At 41.2% G+C, this 18,818-nt stretch overlaps 1 protein-coding gene across 1 annotated transcript; it reads right to left on the bottom strand.

The window, feature by feature from the left end:
• Positions 1-1,234: 1,234 nt before the first annotated feature.
• Positions 1,235-18,493, bottom strand: Med30 (mediator complex subunit 30). Its single transcript, XM_021183936.2, has 4 exons — positions 18,219-18,493; positions 11,838-11,996; positions 10,217-10,321; positions 1,235-1,605 (listed from the first exon to the last, which is right to left on the bottom strand). Exons 1-4 carry the CDS (start codon positions 18,393-18,395, stop codon positions 1,510-1,512), a joined length of 537 nt encoding a protein of 178 aa, XP_021039595.1. The 5' UTR covers positions 18,396-18,493; the 3' UTR covers positions 1,235-1,509.
• Positions 18,494-18,818: the final 325 nt, after the last annotated feature.

Raw genomic sequence — 18,818 nt, 5'->3', positions numbered from 1 at the left:
ATGAGGAATTATATTAAGAGGTCATAGCATTAGGAAGGTTGAGAACAACTGTCCTAAAGAATAGTCTAGGTTAGAATTCTTAAGACTCCCAGGACCCAAAGATGACCTTAAATGAAATGCTTGACAGTAGGGAGAGGAAACTTGCAGAGTGCGCCTCCAGCAGGAAGACAGGACATCAAGTGAGGAATGGGATTGCCATCCCACAGTCACACCTCTGACCCATAATTGCTCCTGTCTGAAAGAATTACAGGGATGGAAATGGAGAGGAGGCTGAGGAAAAGAAGGTCCAGCAACAGGCCCAAAGTGGGATCCAGCTCAAGAGGAGGTCCCAAGGCCTGACACTATTACTGAGGCTATGGAGTATGCACAAAAAAGGATCTTTCATGACTCCAAAAGACCCAACAAGCAACTGAAAAAGACAGATGCAGATATTTGCACCCAACCAATGGACAGAAGCAGCAGACCCCTGTTGGATTAGGGAAGGCTGAAAGAAGCTGGGGAGAAGGGCGATCCTGTAGCAGGACCAACAGTCATAATTAGTCTGGACCCCCGAGATCTTTCAAACACGGGACCACCAAACAGACGACAGCAAATACCAGCTGATATGAGCCCCTCCCCCGACCCCCCCAACACACATACAGTAGAGGACTTCTGAGTCTGTGTTCATTCAGAGATGGTGCACCTAACCCTCAAGAGACTGGAGGCCCCAGGGAGTTTAGAGGTCAGGTGGAGTTGGGGGTGGAGGCATCCACGTGGAGACGGAGTAGGGGTGGGGAGGAGGTGTGGGACGTGGAGCAGTCGGAGGGTGGATGGGGGAAATGGAATATGGAGTGTAAAAAATGAATTGAAAATGAAACATATTTTTAAAAATTCTTTAAAATGCACTGTTTCTAAACATATTTGGACCGGGATGTCCCCAAGAGTCAGGGTCGCTGCTATTGGGCCCAAGGCAGGATGCAGCTCAGCATGTACCTGCAACCAATCAGTGCCTTCACATCGCCTTTCTCGTTTCAATTCAGAAAAACACGTTAAGATCCTGATAAAAGCAATTCTTGAATAACAAACTGTTTTCTTATTTTAACTGGTTTGAAAGTAAAACTGAATTTAAAAAAATGATCCGATATATTTTTATTTTAAATAATTTCAGAGAAAAATTTTGTTTGGTATTTTTAATATGCTAAAATATTTATACTTTACTTGCCTTTGAAAAAGGTAACAGAAACAAGCAAGCTCGTAATGTTTAAATTTTTATTTGTATTTTTTTAATTTATTCAATTTCTGAAGATTAACCAAAATTTATACCCTATCAAAGGTATTACAATAATCTTTCATAAAACCCACAGTATTAAAAAAAAAAAGCTAGTAAATACTTTAAAGTGAAAACAGAAACTTGAGTGCTAGCTGTTAAAATAAAGACATAAATAATGTTTTTCAAAGGGAGGAATACTCGAGGGAGGAAAAACCCAACTGCATCACATGAGTAGAAGAGCAGGAGATTTAAATATCGCTTTAGTTCCTCATTGCCAGCATGGCATTTATGTCCCAGATGAGATTCCGTAATTGATCCATAATCTGCTTCAGCTGTTGATTCTTCTGTTTGAGTTTCTGTGAAAACAAAAGGATTTACCAACAATGTGATGTGAAATATATAGACTATGAAGTTAAAAGACTAAAGGGTAGTAAGTTAGGACCCTAATGATCCACACAGTAGCTAACCCAAATATTCTGTAAAACAAAAGGTCTCTGTCTTAGTTACTTCTCTATTGTAGTGACAAGACACCATGACCAAGGTGTTTACATGGTGCTAACAGCTCCAGCGGGTTAGAACCTGTGCTATCATGGTGGGGGGGTGGGGCGTGGGGGGCAGCAGGGAGGCAGACATGTTGCTGTAGCTGTAGCTATAGCTGTAGCTGACTGCTCACTTCTTGAAACAGCCACTACAGGCAGAATGAAATGGGGAATGGGGAAAGGAGGGAAGGAAGAGGGAGGAAGGGAAGAGACAGAGAGACAGTGGAGGTGGCATGAGTCTTTTGAAACCTCAAGGTCCATCCTTAGTGTCATCATTCTTCCAACAAGGCCAACTGCCCACACAGTTTTACCAACTAGGGTCCAAGTACTGACATCCATGAGCCTATGGGAACTATTCTCACTCAAACATCCCAGTTTCTATCCTGTTCTGATCTCACAGTCTCTGACAGATACCCTGATTTCTTACTCAAATCCAGAGAGGTCTCTGTCACCTGCTTCCATTGCTTCATAAAATATGTGACAGGCGGGGCAAGTGGATCATGCCACCAGGCAGAGGAACTGGTAAGGTTGAAGCAGGTTCAAAACCCCGAGGAATCTCAATTGAGAATGGTAGGGATGGAACAAGCTCTCTGCCAAGCTCCATCTGTCCTGGAACATGTAGCCATGACATGCCACTGAGAGGACCATGACAACCAGTCACATAGAATAAAAACCTGGAGTTCTCCATGCTGGATATCTAGATAGGCTCTGAGTGTTTAGCCAATGAGCTTTCCTTCCTGGGCATTCCTTCCCAAAAAACATATTTAATCCCTGGTTCACCCTGAGTAAGATGTATGCATTCACATCTGCCATAAAACAGTTTGGACAAGCAAGGACCATCTCCTTCATCAAGGACCACTGCATCGCTGCAGGGGAAGGTCTTCATCCTAAAGAGCTGTTGCCCACATCTCCTGGAGAAGGTCTTCTTTCTTTCAGCCCCTCAGTACTCTAAGCACTAACTCAGAACCAGAACAGATTCTGCCCTATCCTGGGCCCTGCTATCTTACCCTATGGTAAGATTTATGCACACTTCCCACATGTTCCTGCCTCTCTATTACTGGGCACCTCTAGTGTACAGTTTACGGGTATTGTAGAAATCCTTTGTTCATGTACTATGTGATAAATATCAGCTTAGGTAACATGTGATACAAACAGAGATTCTGTTTCATGTCCTCCCCAATTATTATAATAATAATTATTCAGTAACACCTGGGAAACATTAAATTGAAAGATACAATATTTTAATTAGATTATTTTTAAAGTACTCTACTTAATTGCCTCTATTTAATTTCAAGTAAACTATTACATGTACACTAGGAAGAAGTCTAAAGACTTGTTACTTCATTAAAAAGCAAGCAGAGATTAAGGGAACTGCTTTTATTACTTGTATCTAGATTCAGAAGTCACAAACAGGAAGAAGGTCACTAAAGGGGACATTAAACATTTTCACTAGGAAACAGAAGCAATTACAGACACTTTAGTGATACTGATTAAATTAATGTTTGAAAACAGGCTAGCACAAGACTCAGTGAAACACCCGACTGCACAGCATACAGGATCGACTCTCTGAGGACTTCGAAGGCTAGCTGGGAAGGAGGATTGGTAAGTTGAGTGTCCTGGATCAGGTTTTCAGAAGAGCCATCTCCCTGTGACTATGAAGTAGTCAGTCAAGAGAATGACACGTATACTATCTAATAAAATCAAACACATTCTGGAGCAGAGGAGGATATGTATATTCCTACCACGGAGACCAAGACAGGGACACATCACCTGGATGGACACCAGGCATGCGTTAGTTAAGCTTGCAATCTCAGCTGAAGTCTTTAGCTCTGTAACCTGAATCTGATCTCACACTAAACTGTTTCCTCAGATTCCACACACATGAATGGGCTTGAGACTTAAGGTCCTGCCAGCCACATATAAAGTGATAGCCTCACAGACTTATGACTGAAAAGGACCGAGTTTGAGTTAGTAAGCTAACACATGGCTTCACAATGCTTCCAAGGTGGCTGCTCTTTATAGACACTCAAGTCTATGGCACACCACTGAACCATCACTTCTAGCTGTGAAATACTTTAGCTAGCACAGTTTCCTTTTTTATTTCCAACTTTTCAGGAGCTATGTAAGAAAGAGCTATTGAGAAAGAATAAAAGGTGAACAGGAATATAGCGGATATTTAAAAAAATATATCTAATTTTGAAAATGGGCCATAGTAGCTCACACCTGCATTCCCAACATCTGAGATGCTGAAGCGGGGTGACTGCGGCACGTCTGAGGTCAGCTTCAGTGCCACACTGAGTTCGTTACACTATGGGACCCTTCCTCAAGATGATGATGACGGTGATGGCGATGATGATAATTTGAACTAATAAGTCATAACATTATCTTGAAATGTGATAACTTTGAGAAGTTCAGAACCTCAGCATCAAGTATGAGAAAGACACAGTCAGACTAGACTAGTAAGGTGGCTGATAAAGGATAGGGGCATTCAAAAGGCAGACTCAGCCTCTGACAGAAAAGGTCAGCAAACAGAAAGTATTTGCCTGGGATCTCTTGGTGATGAGCCAAGAGTAGAAGAACTTGGCTGGGCTGGTGGGTAGTGGAGACCGCTAAGTCTGGAAGGGCAAAACATACAATGAAAACAAAATGGGGGGCTGCCTGGACACGTGATGTTCAAAGGGGGTAGCAGCATGGACCTGGGTTTCAGAAACAGCCGAGAGCCATCTAAGACTGATCTGATCATCAAGCTTAGACTTCACATCGTCAATAAAAACGAAGGAGCAACTAGAAGAAATAACGTCATGTTCTTGGGTAGTTAAAAACAGAATTGATTATAACAGTATCCAAAAAGCATTTGTAGAGGGCTCCCTCCATAGCACCGTCACTGGGTAAACGTGAGACCTGCCACTAAGACTGCTTTCAATAATACTCATTTGTAATGAGTTTTGATCTGCTGGTCACACTAACTCCGAAAAATAAGGTGTACAAAGAATGGAGGGTATTTCCCAGCTAACACAAGAATCTGGACAATGCTTTCTCTTTTTATTAAGTGTAACAAAAAGTATTTGGGTAGTTTTACTTAAAAAATGGCCAAGTTTTAATTAAAAAAGTAGCACACAAGTAAAATATCTGGAGTCAAAACATGCCATGAGACTGTCACCAGTGAAACTGACGGTTATGCTTATTAGCGGTTAAACTGTAAATACATTTTCATGACATGATATAAGATTTAATATATACAGCCTTGCCACTGATTGATTTTAACAGAGGCTGACAGCTGCTATTTTCAAAATCCATCAGCTGTGCATAATTTGTTCCATTAACAGGTGAGCATGTAAGCAGTGTGGATTCTTACAAAGTATGTTTATGCTAAGTCATACCATGTAATTTAATATTCATATAAAGGCTGTGACACTTGATGAAAAATGCTTTAATTTCCAAATGCTTGGACTCGATTACATGTCAATCCTTTGACACTACCCAGCACCTCTCTCAATTTCATTGCCCAACAACAGAGCACTTTTAAGCAAAATGAAAATTCTGATGTTTCCAAAACAGATAGTCTCAAATTAAGAATGCCTCCTTTCCTTTGGAAACAGTGCTTAAGGATCTCAAAAAGAAGATCCTTTTTGCAAACAGTGAAACATTAAAATAAAACTATAATAAATAAGTAATAAAATCTGACGATTACAAGGCCATATAAACAAGGCCATTCCCCTTACTGATGATTTCTATCAGATGCTGAGGACCAAGTGCACAGCTCAAGGTTTCCTAGCAGGATGATGGGACTGGTAGCAGATGCCATAGCAACCAGACTCACCAAAGTCATCCTGCTGCTGTGCAGTCTCTGCTACATAACAACATCTGAAAAGGAGCAGGCAGAGTAAACCAGAAGTCTAAGACTACTATTTTGTTTATTTAGAATAAAGACCATGTGGTATAATGACGTTCTGGATCTATTTTTAAGATGCTCTTACTGATTATACCGATCTATGAAGCATTATTTAATTTAAATACCACTGTATTAAACTACGGCATGATATTCTTTCTTTAAATTTTCCCCTAACCATGTGAGGGGCAGGGAGAGTCTTGCTGTTTCCTTTGGAGTCTTCCTTTCCCATCCACATATCTGCCACGCACAGGAGGGCAGGCCAAATCCTGGATTACTACACGGCAGAACACTCTGCAGTCAACTGTACTTGGCATACAGTAAGTGCACAGGTATTTGAATAATAAAAGGAAAAGTTAAAAATACATTCAAGAAAAAACTTTTAAAAAAACCCTCAGAAACAGACTACTAAAACTCCTTGGCGATCATTTCAAACCCTGTCTTTCTGTTTCACTACTGTCATTTTTTAATGTGGTCTTTCTGTGTTAAAACCAGACATGGCTATTCTTTTAAAGTACTTGTTTTCATGTTTCATACTATCATCACAGGTAAGAAATATTTTGCATATTCTAGTATTACAAGCTGCTACAGTTCAGTTAAGTACCTGCCAGAGACTTGTGTGTTAAAGATAAGGTCCAAGGACCTGAATTTGATTCCTGGCCCCCATGGTGGACAGAACACATACCCCCAGATTGGCCTCTGACCTGGACATCCTTCCAATCTACTTGCTTTTTAGCAATGAATTTTATTCTCACTTTTCTGGTTTGAAATTTAAGTGACTCAAGTCAGTCCCCTTTTCTTTTCGCCTCTGATCAGCGCATTCTCTAGTGCTCAAAAAATAGGTCAGGGGCTGGGGATATCACATAGCGGGTAAGTGCTTCTATGTGAGCATGAAGACCTGAACTTTGTCCCAAGCACCCACATAAATATCAGGAATATCCATGTACATCTCTAAACCTAATATGGAGGTGTGGGTCCCAAGGGCTTGCTAAACAACTGTTCTATCCAAAATGTCAACCGGCAGGTTCAGGTGGCCCCACCTCAAAAGAGTAAGGTGGAGGCCATAATAGGTAGCACATATCCCTGTATTTGGGAAGCAGAGGAAGGCAGACCTCTGAGTTCAAGTCCAGACTGGTCTACAAAGAGAGTTCCAGGACAGCCAGAGCTACATTGAAGAAACCTTGTCTTGAAAAACCAACCAACCAACCAACCAAGTAACCTAACCAACAAACCAACCAAGTAACCTAGCCAACAAACCAACCAACCAATTAACCAAAAAGTGGCCAGTGATGGAGTAAGATACCCATGATCTCTGGCCATGTATGCACACATAAAGAAAAAACAAAACAAAACACAGGACAAAGAACTCCTAAGAAATACAGAGAAGTTGGAGATCATCAGATGGGTCCTGTCTCCAGCCTGTTAAGAGAAGATACACACTCCCTTCCCAACCCCACATTCCTTTTTAAAAACTAACTTCCACACAGTTTGATCTTAAATAGGGAATTTAAAATATCTAAATCGTTTCCTCTTTGTAATAACCTGCAATTCAATAATGTAACTATAGTACAGAGAATCTAAGTTAAGTCACTCAATATAAACCAGAAAACAAACATGGAAACATTGGCTATAACTGCCAAAGAGACAAACTTTTGGGAATCTGTACATCTACCTATTTGCTGAATTGTAAAAAACTTATTGCTGGAAAATATTGTGGTAAAAGCATGCATGATTATCTTCTTTTTCACAGCAATAAAACCGTTATGAACCCACATAGAGAAAAGTGACCAGAATTAAGATAAGAGCTTGCTTGCCCTCCCTCCCTCCCTCCCTCCCTCCCTTCCTTCCTTCCTTCCCTTTTTGTGCTTGGTAGGCAAGTACCCTACCTCTCACCTACATGCATCTCTAGCCAGGCAATTCTTGATGCATTAACATAGTTTCAAGACCGAAATTCCATTTCTCAGGCACTTCCACATTCCAGCCAATCATCCTATGAGGTTTTTTTTTTTTTTTTTTTTTTTTTGTCAAAATGGTGACTAATTACATCTACTTTTGTTGGAAATGATTTCTTAATCCTCACTCACCTTTAATAAGAAGTTGTGATCTATACTAGTGACCTGCCTACTAGAATACTCACTGCTGCAACACTGGCATGAGTGCTGGGGGGGAGCCACCAGCTTCTGAGTAGAGTTAGGCTACTCTGTGAGGCGGAGCCCATACTCAAGATTACTAACGAGGTCTGGGATCTGAGACCAGGCGAAAACCTACTACTATTCTTCTGTTTAATGAACACAGCGATAAACCTCTTAATGATATATTGCTACAGGCACAGCAGTGCATCCTCAACCCTCATCCGAGGAGCTTCCTCTTATGTGGATGGTAATTAATACAGAGCCTCACAGCTGCACAATGTGTACCATGAGAGACTCTGCATTACTTTGTCCTAAAATGAATGCCTTTATCACACTCTTCTCTTCTCAGAGATCTAAGTGAGAAAGTGGCAGACACATTCTAAGCTTCGGCGTTAGTGTACTATAAGGAAACACCCTTTTCCAGACACAACAGGGCAGATGCACACATGAATTCACAGAGACTGTGACAGCATGGACAAGACCTATAAATGCTCTTACGAGACAAAGCCCAGCGCAAAGGACAGGAAGTCCCAGCCCTGGCCAAGAATCTATGCCAATGACAGCTTCTAGGAGAGGGAAAATCATTTTCTCCAATGGGTTGACACTGAGTGTATCAATCACACTACAGGGCAGGCCCCATGCGAATGATGAATTGGTGATGCAAATCACATTCCACATTTTCAGTGCTTTTTTCCTTCTGTTTTTAAGAAGGAGAAAGAATATGAAGTAGAGAGGGTTGCAGAGGAGGTCTGAGAAGATTTGGGGGCAAAAGAAAAGAAAATATTAACAATACATCATATGAAATTCTCAAAAATGCATTTCTAAGTTACAATGTTAAAATCTATCTCCTGTTTTTCTTTCTCTGACATTCTTGAGTACATTTTCCCTTTTATGTATGTATGTATGTATGTATTTTTCAAGACATGGTTTCTCTGTGTAGCCCTGGCTGTCCTGAAACTGACTCTGTAGACCAGGCTGATATTCCTGATATTCCTGATATTTATGTGGGTGCTTGGGACAAAGTTCAGGTCTTCATGCTCACATAGAAGCACTTACCCGCTATGTGATATCCCCAGCCCCTGACCTATTTTTTGAGCACTAGAGAATGCGCTGATCAGAGGCGAAAATAAAAGGGGACTAAGACTTGAGTCACTGGAACTCAGAAATCCACCTGCCTCTGCCTCCCAAGTGCTGGGATTAAAGGTGTGCACCACCACTGCATAATTTATAATGCTGAAATTTATTTTCATATACAGTAGTACAAAAGTTATTTAATAATCCCAATTTCCTATTTCTAAAGATTAATTTTCCACATAATCTCTTTCCTGTCAGATTAGATTCTTATATTCACCAGGAAAGCTGTTTTTCTGGATACTATTTTACCAATCTGTTTATTCCTGGGCCAGAACTACATGCTTAATTATACTTTTATAAAATGTTTCACATTAATTTTAATTTTTGAAGTGAGCAATCCTTCATTATTACTCTTATTTATTGGATTTTGAAGTATATTTCTGTATGTTTTCAGAAGAAAATCTCACTCTGGGTTTACTTGGTTTCCACCTAGCACTGCACTAAAGGCCTCCTAGTTTTTTGTTTGTTTGTTTTTGTTTTTTGTTTTTTTTTTTTTTTTTTGCACGCTTTCAAGTTAAGTCTTATTAGGATTTGGATTATTCTGCACAAAACCATGAAGTAATTAAGATTGGTATTTTGCAGTATTTAGTGTTCTCCCAAGAGCTTTATATGTTGCACCTGTGAACAGAGCCTGGCACAGCGTTACAACGGCCTGCAGAGTTATCTGCATGCTTTCAGTCTGACACTAACCCCTTCTTTTCCAGAACTTGCATACACATCACTTGTCACTGGACAAGTAGGAGGGACTTGGGTTTGGACAGAGGAAGAGAGGGAGCAGGAGAGAGTTAGGTGCTTTTTGGATGAGGCCAGCATGAAGACAAGATGGAGCTACGAGTGTCTCCCGGTTTCAATGGCGGATCCCTCAGGATTCACCACTGGAGGATTTAGATTTAATAAGGCTTACAAGATTAAGATTTTAGTTGTTGCACCCAGTGACTGAGTTACCATCATTTCTGAACTAAGTTTATGTTGTGTTTTCCTTCACGCAGCAGCTCGTCTGAGTTCAAGATAGAAAGGTATGGCAGTAAGGTGTGGGTTTGCCTGAGGTGCACCACAAAGGCTGTGGAGGATTTGAAGCATGGGGTTGGCATGGTGGTAACCTGACAGTGGGAACTTAGTGAGCTGGGTGGAAACATTTTGGGAGATAAGAACAGGTCGGCCATTGCCCGCCAGTGCATGAGTGGCCAGGCCGAGGGGGCAGGGAGTTGCCCGCAGTAGCATGGGAACTTTGAGTTCCTTTTTAAATATTTCCTGAAACACCTAAATAACTCACCTTATTTACTTCTACAATTTCTCGTCTCTCTTCGCTAGCAAAACGAGGTGGACCAGCCCGGTCGTCATTCTTTGAGCCATCTTCATCCACATATGGAATCAGTTGCTGGAAGTGACAGGTAGAAGTATAAAGTCAAAGCCGAATCTCTGAATCAAACGACTACAGAGACTGTATCTGCTTAGAATCCATTTTTCACATGGTTTTAGTACTTTAAAAATAGATTCTTTTCAGGCAAAGGCCTGAAAACACAGCTTTAAAAGTGTATCATTTTATTGTATTCTATGGACCAGATGCCAGCTTAAGCGTATATACAAACAATGAAAGAAAGAGGCCAGAGGTCATGGATTGAGAGGAAACAAGGTCAGGGTTGGGGAGGGGCGCATGGGAAGAAATGGGGGGAAGAAAAGAGGAAGATGATGGAATGTTTTTTAACTTCAACAATTAAAATAAAAAGATTAACTACCAAAAGACCTTAGTTTCCCAATAAAATTTATTGTGTTTAACTGAAAACAACAATAATAATGAAAGTCATCCTCCCCTCAAAAAACTACTGGCTGTCACATATTCAGTAGTACTCTATCTATTCATCCAGTCTGCAAATATGCACTTGCTAGATGCTGGCTGAAAATGGGAAGACTTAGCTCCTGCTCTGACAGACTCAGTCTACTCAAAGTCAGGCTCTCCTTTACACTAGAAGGACGTGTGTGATGCAAATGCACAGACGTCACTCACAGTGGCTATACAGCTTTTTGTCTTAATTTCTTTTAGTAGTGAAAAAAAAAAAACCAAAAAAACCAGAAGCAATAAAGATTTTACAAAGCAATGACACCTCTAACAGAAATATACTTAATTATGGCCTATGATGATGCTTCCTGGAGGAGACCCCTTGTAAATGTGGTCAACATTAGGAATTTTTCTAGTGTCATATATTGTCATAAAGAAACAGTCACTGTACGGTCCACCCAGTGAATGGCTTTGTATTCTTGGCACCCATATAACTGACCCAGATGGACAAGCACCACTCGTCTATCCTCCCCTGCTACAGAGCTCTCGGAAGACAGCCTCCAACCTTGCATGGACTCCTCTGCTTCCTATGTAGCCCTCCAACCTCTCCACGTAGGCTTCCTCCTTTATCATTTTTATGTGTGCTGGTCTCTTGCGGAAGGCACGTCTCAACCCTTATTCCATCTCCCCTCCCAGTCACTGCTTTCCTCTCACTAATAATATATATTTCTTCAAAGACTGATCTCCAACTGCTGGCTTCAGCTCAATACTCTGCTTCGTCTTTAATCAACTGCTCTGACTTTTAGCTGATGAAGTTCTACTCAAATACAGCTTGTCCCAGCAATGGTTAAAAAGTTGCCAATAACAATTAAGTATTTCTTCTGAGAATAATAAAAGAAATCACTGTCATGAAAACCACAAAAAATTCCTAAGCAGACACAAAATATCACTTTAAGCCTGGAAAACAAACGCTACAAATATCATTAATGAAAAAATACACATCTATATCTCTTCCCCAAAGTAAAACCCATAGTATTAAAACTGAGTAATACTGCTAAAGGAGCTGTGCTGACCATACTTCACCGCTGGCATGCATGCTCCGACCAGAGAAACTCACCTCAACAGGAATGGGGTCCATCCCACCACAGTTCTCATTACATTTGTCATAGACCAGTCGTAGCTTCCTGAAGAGAATAGAAAGTTGCCGAAGGTGGTCCTGCAGCTTTGTTAACCGGTCTTGGTAAGTCCCAGTATGGTAAGTGACACCATTTGGCAGCTTGGCAGGTTAAAGAAAACAACAAAAATATTGAAGTTTTAACAATAACCCACATCAATTTATTAGCAACTTAGCTCAATGTTTCACTGCCATAAAAGAACCTTAGAAAGGCTTTGAGAAGACTGCTCACAGCTGAAATGCCTCAGTCCATTAATGTCAATAAATATATAATCTTAATACTACTATTACATAAAAGCAGAAAGTTGCTGAACTTGTCCAGGGACTATATTTATATGATATAATATACATATATCATATATATATATTACACACACATATATATATATCTAAAAGCATAGTTTTATTTTTATATACTCTCATATTTCCAACAGCATTTTAAAAATATCTTAACTGTGACAGAGAGTAAGATGAACAAACTAAAACCTAAAACATAAACCACCAAAGTTCGTTGAGAAAAATTAACAGAAGATAGGGGTACAAGTCAACATATACTAGAATATTATTAATAAATCACTGCAAATAACTGCTATGATCATATCTATTCCGGGTCATCAAACTTCTTTAATTCGGAACTCAGCCAGGCCTGGTAGCATACGTTTGTAACCTCTCTCAGGAGGATCACACGTTCAGGGCCAGCCTGCTACATAAAGTGAATTCAAGGCCGGCTTGGGGAAATTTATGAAGTCCTGTTTCAAAACGAGAAGTGAAAGCAGGCAGGTGATACAGCTCTGGCAAAGCATTTGCTCCACATACACAAGGCCCAGGTACAACTGCCAGGGGCATAACTATTAACGCTAATTAATGACATAATTTTCCCAAAGAAGCCCAAAGTATTCATTGAAATAATTTCAAAGTCACACACAAATGGAATCTGAACGGGCTTGAATGATGTCTCCCTCGTTCCCACAGTCCTGTTTGTAAATGATACAGCTTCTCAGCTCAGGAGACAGCTTCTGAAGTGTGTGAATTATTTCTAGGTTAAGGAGTCCTCAGCATGGATATACTTTAAAATGCCTCGGTGAGGCGCCGTAAAATACCAAGGGCTCTTTAGTTCACAGCATTTTAAGATAAGGTGGTACTGGAAGGTTCATGTTTCCATAGAGATGGGAACAGGCACTGAGAATACAGAGAAGCAGCTACAGAGCCCCGCTTTCCTGTCTGAATGAGAAGGGGTGTGGCGATGACACTCACCAGGCTCCTGGATCAGGACATCTTACTGGGCTTGTCACTTTGCCCATATGCTCTGCTTTGTGGCATACTTTAGCACAAGGGGTTTGGTGTAACAGTCTGAGTAATTCTAATGAGCATTTCACCCCTAGGTCTATGCGTATGTGTTCACGAGAAGTCTACATCAGGTACAAAAAGATTGATGAGTCTGATTAGCAAGAAAAGCAATCCTGTTGAAATGCAACGAATTCCGCACCTGAAATCTGCCCACGTAGTAAGTTTGGATATTGGTTTTTATACAACATCAGCTTACTACTCACCTTGCGTGTGTCAAGCATTGCTCTGGACGCAAGAGTGGCAGCGAACATGAGTGATGAGGCCTCCACACTCTACAGAACTTATGGTAATAGCACCTACCATCCCTTGCTACATGCTGTGGTGCAGCTACTCCGCTGGAAAGCTCATCAATAACCATCACCCTCATGAATATGGATGACACCTCATAAATATATCACACTCCCAGATACTAAAAAGGCATTCAACTAAATTCATCATCTATTCTTATAGTAAAATTCCCCATATATGAAAAACATATTTACGTTATAAAGCCAGCATCATGATTGATGGACAGATATTGGAGGAGTTCACACTAAGGTTGGGAACAGAAAAAGGCATATACTAAGACCATTGTTTCTGTTGATGCATTCTGTTGCAGAGGAGCTGGCCAGGGTGACCATAGAAGAAAGGCTTCAACCCTAAAAATGAAGTAATATGGTGATCACTGTTTACAAATGATACCATAAAAAGCCACTAATGATAAAAGAATCCCATAAGGAGGTAAGTGTAAAATTAAGAGAGAAACTCTTAATAGCTTTGCTTTCATCTCTAAAAAGAAAATGGAAAAGCAAGGACCTATAGAACAACAATTTAAAAAAGAATCTAGAAATAAATTTAGAAAAGATAAAAATAGAAATTTAAAATACAAAATGAGAAAAGGATATTCCATGTTCTTGGTCACTATGACAGTGTAAGGTTTTCTAGGCTGAAGAACCAATAACATCACTACAGGTTTTTCTATATCTAAGATATATGTGGAAAAATAAAGAAACAATACTTATTCTGAAATGGAAATATAAACACATCGGAAAAACTCAGGGAGCATTTGAGAATAAGGCATCAGAGAGAGCATCAAAGACAGCAGCTATGGGGAAAGAAGCAACAGCCAAGGTAGAACATCTGTAATAAGCTGTAATTGGACCAGCAGATGGGTGAGGTGAGCTTTCGTTCTTCCTTTTATTCTTTATGCTTCTCTCATACAACACATCCACATGGTCTAACAGGTTACAATAAGACTAGGCACAAACCCTCATATCAAGCCTGGACAAGGCAGACCAGTAAGAGGAAATGGGTCCCAAGAGCAGGAAACAGAATCAGAGACAACCCTACTCCCATTGTTAGGAGACTTACGAACATCCCAAGCTTAACAACCGCAACATGTATGCAGAGGACCTAGCATAGACCCATGGTTCCTGCTTCAGACTCCGTGAGCCCCTGTGAGCCTGCTCAATTGAAGTTAGCCATTTCTAAAGGTTCCTCACTGGGTACAGCTGCACCTGTGTGTGAGACTTTATCATTTGTTCCAGCATAAGAGTAAGAACCTTAAAGCACTCTGACTACAGTACTTCCTTGCAGTGGAATACTACAAAGGTAAAGAAAGAAAGAAAGAAAGAAAGAAAGAAAGAAAGAAAGAAAGAAAGAAAGAAAGACAGACAGACAGACAAGGTGTACTTTCTATACACATATGAATAAATTCCAAAGTCTATCCAATGAAAAAGACAAAGTACAAAGTAGTATGCACATCATACTGTTATCTGTGCAAAAATGAGGGATAAGACAAAATATACCCAGATTTGATTAAATATGCAGAGAGAATTTGGAACAGAACTATAAACAGTGGCTAGAATCATTAACAAGCACTGCTTACAGAGAGGGATTAGGTCCTAGCAGACAGGGAATAGAAAGGAAAACGTTCTTTGCAGTTTGTTATTATTTCTAAATTACGAATATATTATGCAGTCAAAATATGAAATAAAAGATTAAAAGGATAACCAACAGAGTCAAAGCAATCCCATTTTCTACAGGGAATCTTAATCTGGTATTCAGGGGGTATTTGGGGGACATATTTCTTAACACCTTGAATACTTTTCTTTCAAAATGTTTGCTAATTTCTTTCTTCTAAGGAAAGTCTACAGTTTTCCGAATCTTGAGCTAATACACCAAGAATGTTTTTTCTCAAAGAAATGCTTAGAAGTAACTGTACCAGTGTGTAATTACGCATTTTCACGGACTAATGCAGACGATTTGAAATCTGGGTATTTTAAACAGCATGGGTGGTCCCGTCCCCATGCTGGGAGCTGGGTTAGTTCCTCACTGGGCCAGAGGATGCCAGAAGCTGTGGTATGATGTCCCTGTTCGTAGGGTTTGCTCCTGGGTATACAGACTGTGACAGACAGAGTACAAGATTAATAGAAATGAAGCAACAATGATAACAGTGCGCTGTAACGAAAGCTCCGTACAAACAAAAGCTAAGTGCGAGCTGCATTCCTCTTCTGAAAATATCCACTTAAATATCCCTATGAACCATGAATAATAGAAATTGGATAAGCAGCCTATGGTTAATTGAACACTCATGTTGTTCACATTAAGAAAGTCTGTTTGTATCATCGCTTTTGACTTTTTGGAACTTGAAGGCCACTCTGCTGTGGCTCTTTAGAGCCATTGTAAGATCCCCCAAGGAGTCAGAGATGAGTTTGGGCACTAACTGAAAGGCAGACAGGTAACTTGCAGCCCTTACACACCAGTTTGAAAAACAGATCTACCTGGAGCTCGGTTATGGGCCGGGACTTTCAGAAAGTCTCTTTCTTGCAGCTGATGGACTTGAATCCTATCTGTTACTAAAAGAGATGGTTTAACAACAACTTAACGATGCAACAACAGGTTATTATAGTCATCTGTGACGGTGGGGCCCACTTATTCTCTCTTTGATCCTCAGTTTCCTTAACTGTAAAATAGGAGTAAAAAAAAATACCTCTTGAAATTGTTCTTACAATTATGTACCCGACCAAGAAGAGTAATTGGCAAGGGTTTAGTGTCTGTGACCATACCTGCTTCTACACACTCTAATCCAGATGCTAGCACAGGGCAGGCTTAAATATAAGAAACACAGTGCCCGCTGAATTCGGAGACATTATACAATCCACACTCTAGTCATTTCGTTATGAATCCATTCACTTGAAACTGCCAAAGAATTTCAAACTTCTCTTTTGAGTCCACTTATCATGGTACTATCTTTGTGTAACATTTCACACTGAGTTACTGATAGAGTGCTAAGAGAGTCCCACAAAACAGAAACACGTTTATAAAAATCGAAGAAGAAAATCTCAATTATCTTTTCTTAAGGCAAACAAAAGCCATAAAATACTCTTTAGGGCACCCACAGAAGTAAAAGATGTTAACAGGCTCCAGATATGGCATCAGTTATACTACGCTGAGTAGCTTTGGGGCAGTCAGTTTACTTCTCGGACCCACAGGCTCCTCAGGAGAACAAAGATGCTTTCTGCATCTTGTAATGTGAGGATAAGCAAGCTCTAAGGGCGACTAACAAATGGTACTGTCACAATCTGGAGCCAAAAGATGAACTTAGACCCAAACAGATTGCCATAATCATCCCTTCAGAATCTAGCCAGGAGATAAACACAAGGAGAGATTCAAAGAGCAAAACTTCCACAGGAAACATCCACTGCTCTTTAAATTTTAAGTTTGATACCAAAAGCAAGAACTATGGATGAACATATCAACAAGTAGGATGCCCTCAAAATGATAAACCCTCTGCTCCTCAAGAAGAAAAGGAAGTGAGTGGCCGACTTAAGTACCTGGAAAAGTAAAGAGAGACAACAGTAACAAATGATGATAAAGCAGAGGTAAACAAGGACCCTCAGAGATGGAGATTCAAATAGATCAGACACATTAAAAAAATCACACACACACACATACATGATTCAGCAATTCCACTCTGAAATCAACTGAAACACATTCCCATACCAAAAAGTCCATTAAAAAATTTTTTTGTCATTATTTACAAATTTGTTCATACAGATGAACGAATGCAAAGGCTGCCACGTAGTCACTCAACAAAATAGCAAGAGAAAAAGATAGCATAAGTATATGCTGAAAGAACCTGGACCAATAGAGCTCACATGCTATGTGATTCTTATCACATACAACTGGAAAAACACTAACACTGGCTCCCTGGGGATGGAGGCAAACATGCCATGGGATGCAAGGAAACTTCTTGGATAACACTTGTTTTCACTCGTGCAACTATGATGAGGTCACAAGTATATTCCTAAACATATGGAATAACTTTACATTTGCACAGCTTACTGTAGTCTAGTTAAGTCTAGAAAGGGGATACACTATTGTCTGAAGTCTTCAGCTTCGGGGCATCTCCTTCAAGAGAAATTTTGCTCTAAAAATTTTAAAGTGATTTTAAAAAGCAAGTACAGCGTGATCCATTTGAACTTTGAAAAGCACGATGGGATTGGGGGACAGATATGCTTGTGACACTTCTAGGGGTAATGAGCATAGATAGTACAGGAGTCGCCTGGGGTGGGGGAGAGACGCATGCTGGGGAACAGTTCTGGGGAAAATAGGGGTGACCATGTCTGGAATCGCTCATGTCAGATGGCAGACTCATGCTGGGGACATTGGGCATAACGGGGTGTCCACCCGACGTAACCCTGAGCAAGAGATAGATGCATGCTGGGGACTTTGGGTGTAAGGGGGTGTGTCCATGTCTGAGGGTTTTCCAGGGTGTGAGACAGACACATACTGGGAACCAAGGATGTAAAGCAGGATGGACAGCCTGAGGTCTTCCAGGTCTGGGGTAAGGAGGAGGTGGGACCTCCACACCTGCGGCCTCTCAGGGCAAGGGGCAGATACACGCTGAGGACCTGGGGTGTAGAGGCGACCCGGCCACCCTGAGGTCGTCCGCGGAGGCCCGCTTTCACCAGCTCTGTCATCCCAGGCGCCCACCTGCATGTTCCTGAGCAGCTGGAAGATCTCCATGGTGCGGTACACGATGTCCTGCACGGTCTCCTGCCCGATGCGGCAGAGCGTGGCCGTGTTGACCTCGCGCGCGGCCTGCTGAGCCTGCGGGCCGCCGAAGGGCCCGGACGCCATGCCCGTGGGCGCCAGCGGAGGGGTGGACATGGCACCCCTGGCGGCTCGGGTCCGGCGCTAGTCCACCCTGCCGATTTCAAACAAGCGGCGCCACTTCCGCCCGCCGCGATGCAAGCGCTCTACCGGAAGACTGGCGCCTCGCGGAGCCTGACGCGATTGGGCTCCGCAGTTGGGAACAGCAAGACAGACAGGAAATTAACCAATCAGAAGTAGAGTTCTGTCCAGGGGGCGGTACCAGTGATAGATGGGGTGGGCTTTCCCAGAGTTCTGTCTGTGCCCTAAGTTGTGTGTCTGGCTGGTTCTCTGCTTCTGTTGGGTTCTTGCAGAGCATTCTTTCTCATAACAAACCTATGAGACATGTCTAATTACAGATAGGATGCAGGTTCAGAGGGCTTGAATTAGTTGTTGCACTGGCAATCTTCTGTTCAAAGTCAGAAAACATGATTTCTGTTC

The sequence above is a fragment of the Mus caroli genome, chromosome 15 (genome assembly GCF_900094665.2).
Source record: "Mus caroli chromosome 15, CAROLI_EIJ_v1.1, whole genome shotgun sequence".
Lineage (NCBI taxonomy): Eukaryota > Metazoa > Chordata > Mammalia > Rodentia > Muridae > Mus > Mus caroli.
This window is presented reverse-complemented; position numbering and strand designations above follow the sequence as displayed.

Coding starts and splice junctions, on each gene's coding strand:
- Med30 (XM_021183936.2), bottom strand. CDS start 18,395: ATGTCCACCCCTCCGCTGGCGCCCACGGGCATGGCGTCCGGGCCCTTC. Junction 11,997..18,218: donor AGCTGCTCAGGAACATGCAG/GTGGGCGCCTGG, acceptor TAACCTGCCAAG/CTGCCAAATGGTGTCACTTA. Junction 10,322..11,837: donor TGGACCCCATTCCTGTTGAG/GTGAGTTTCTCT, acceptor TGTCACTTCCAG/CAACTGATTCCATATGTGGA.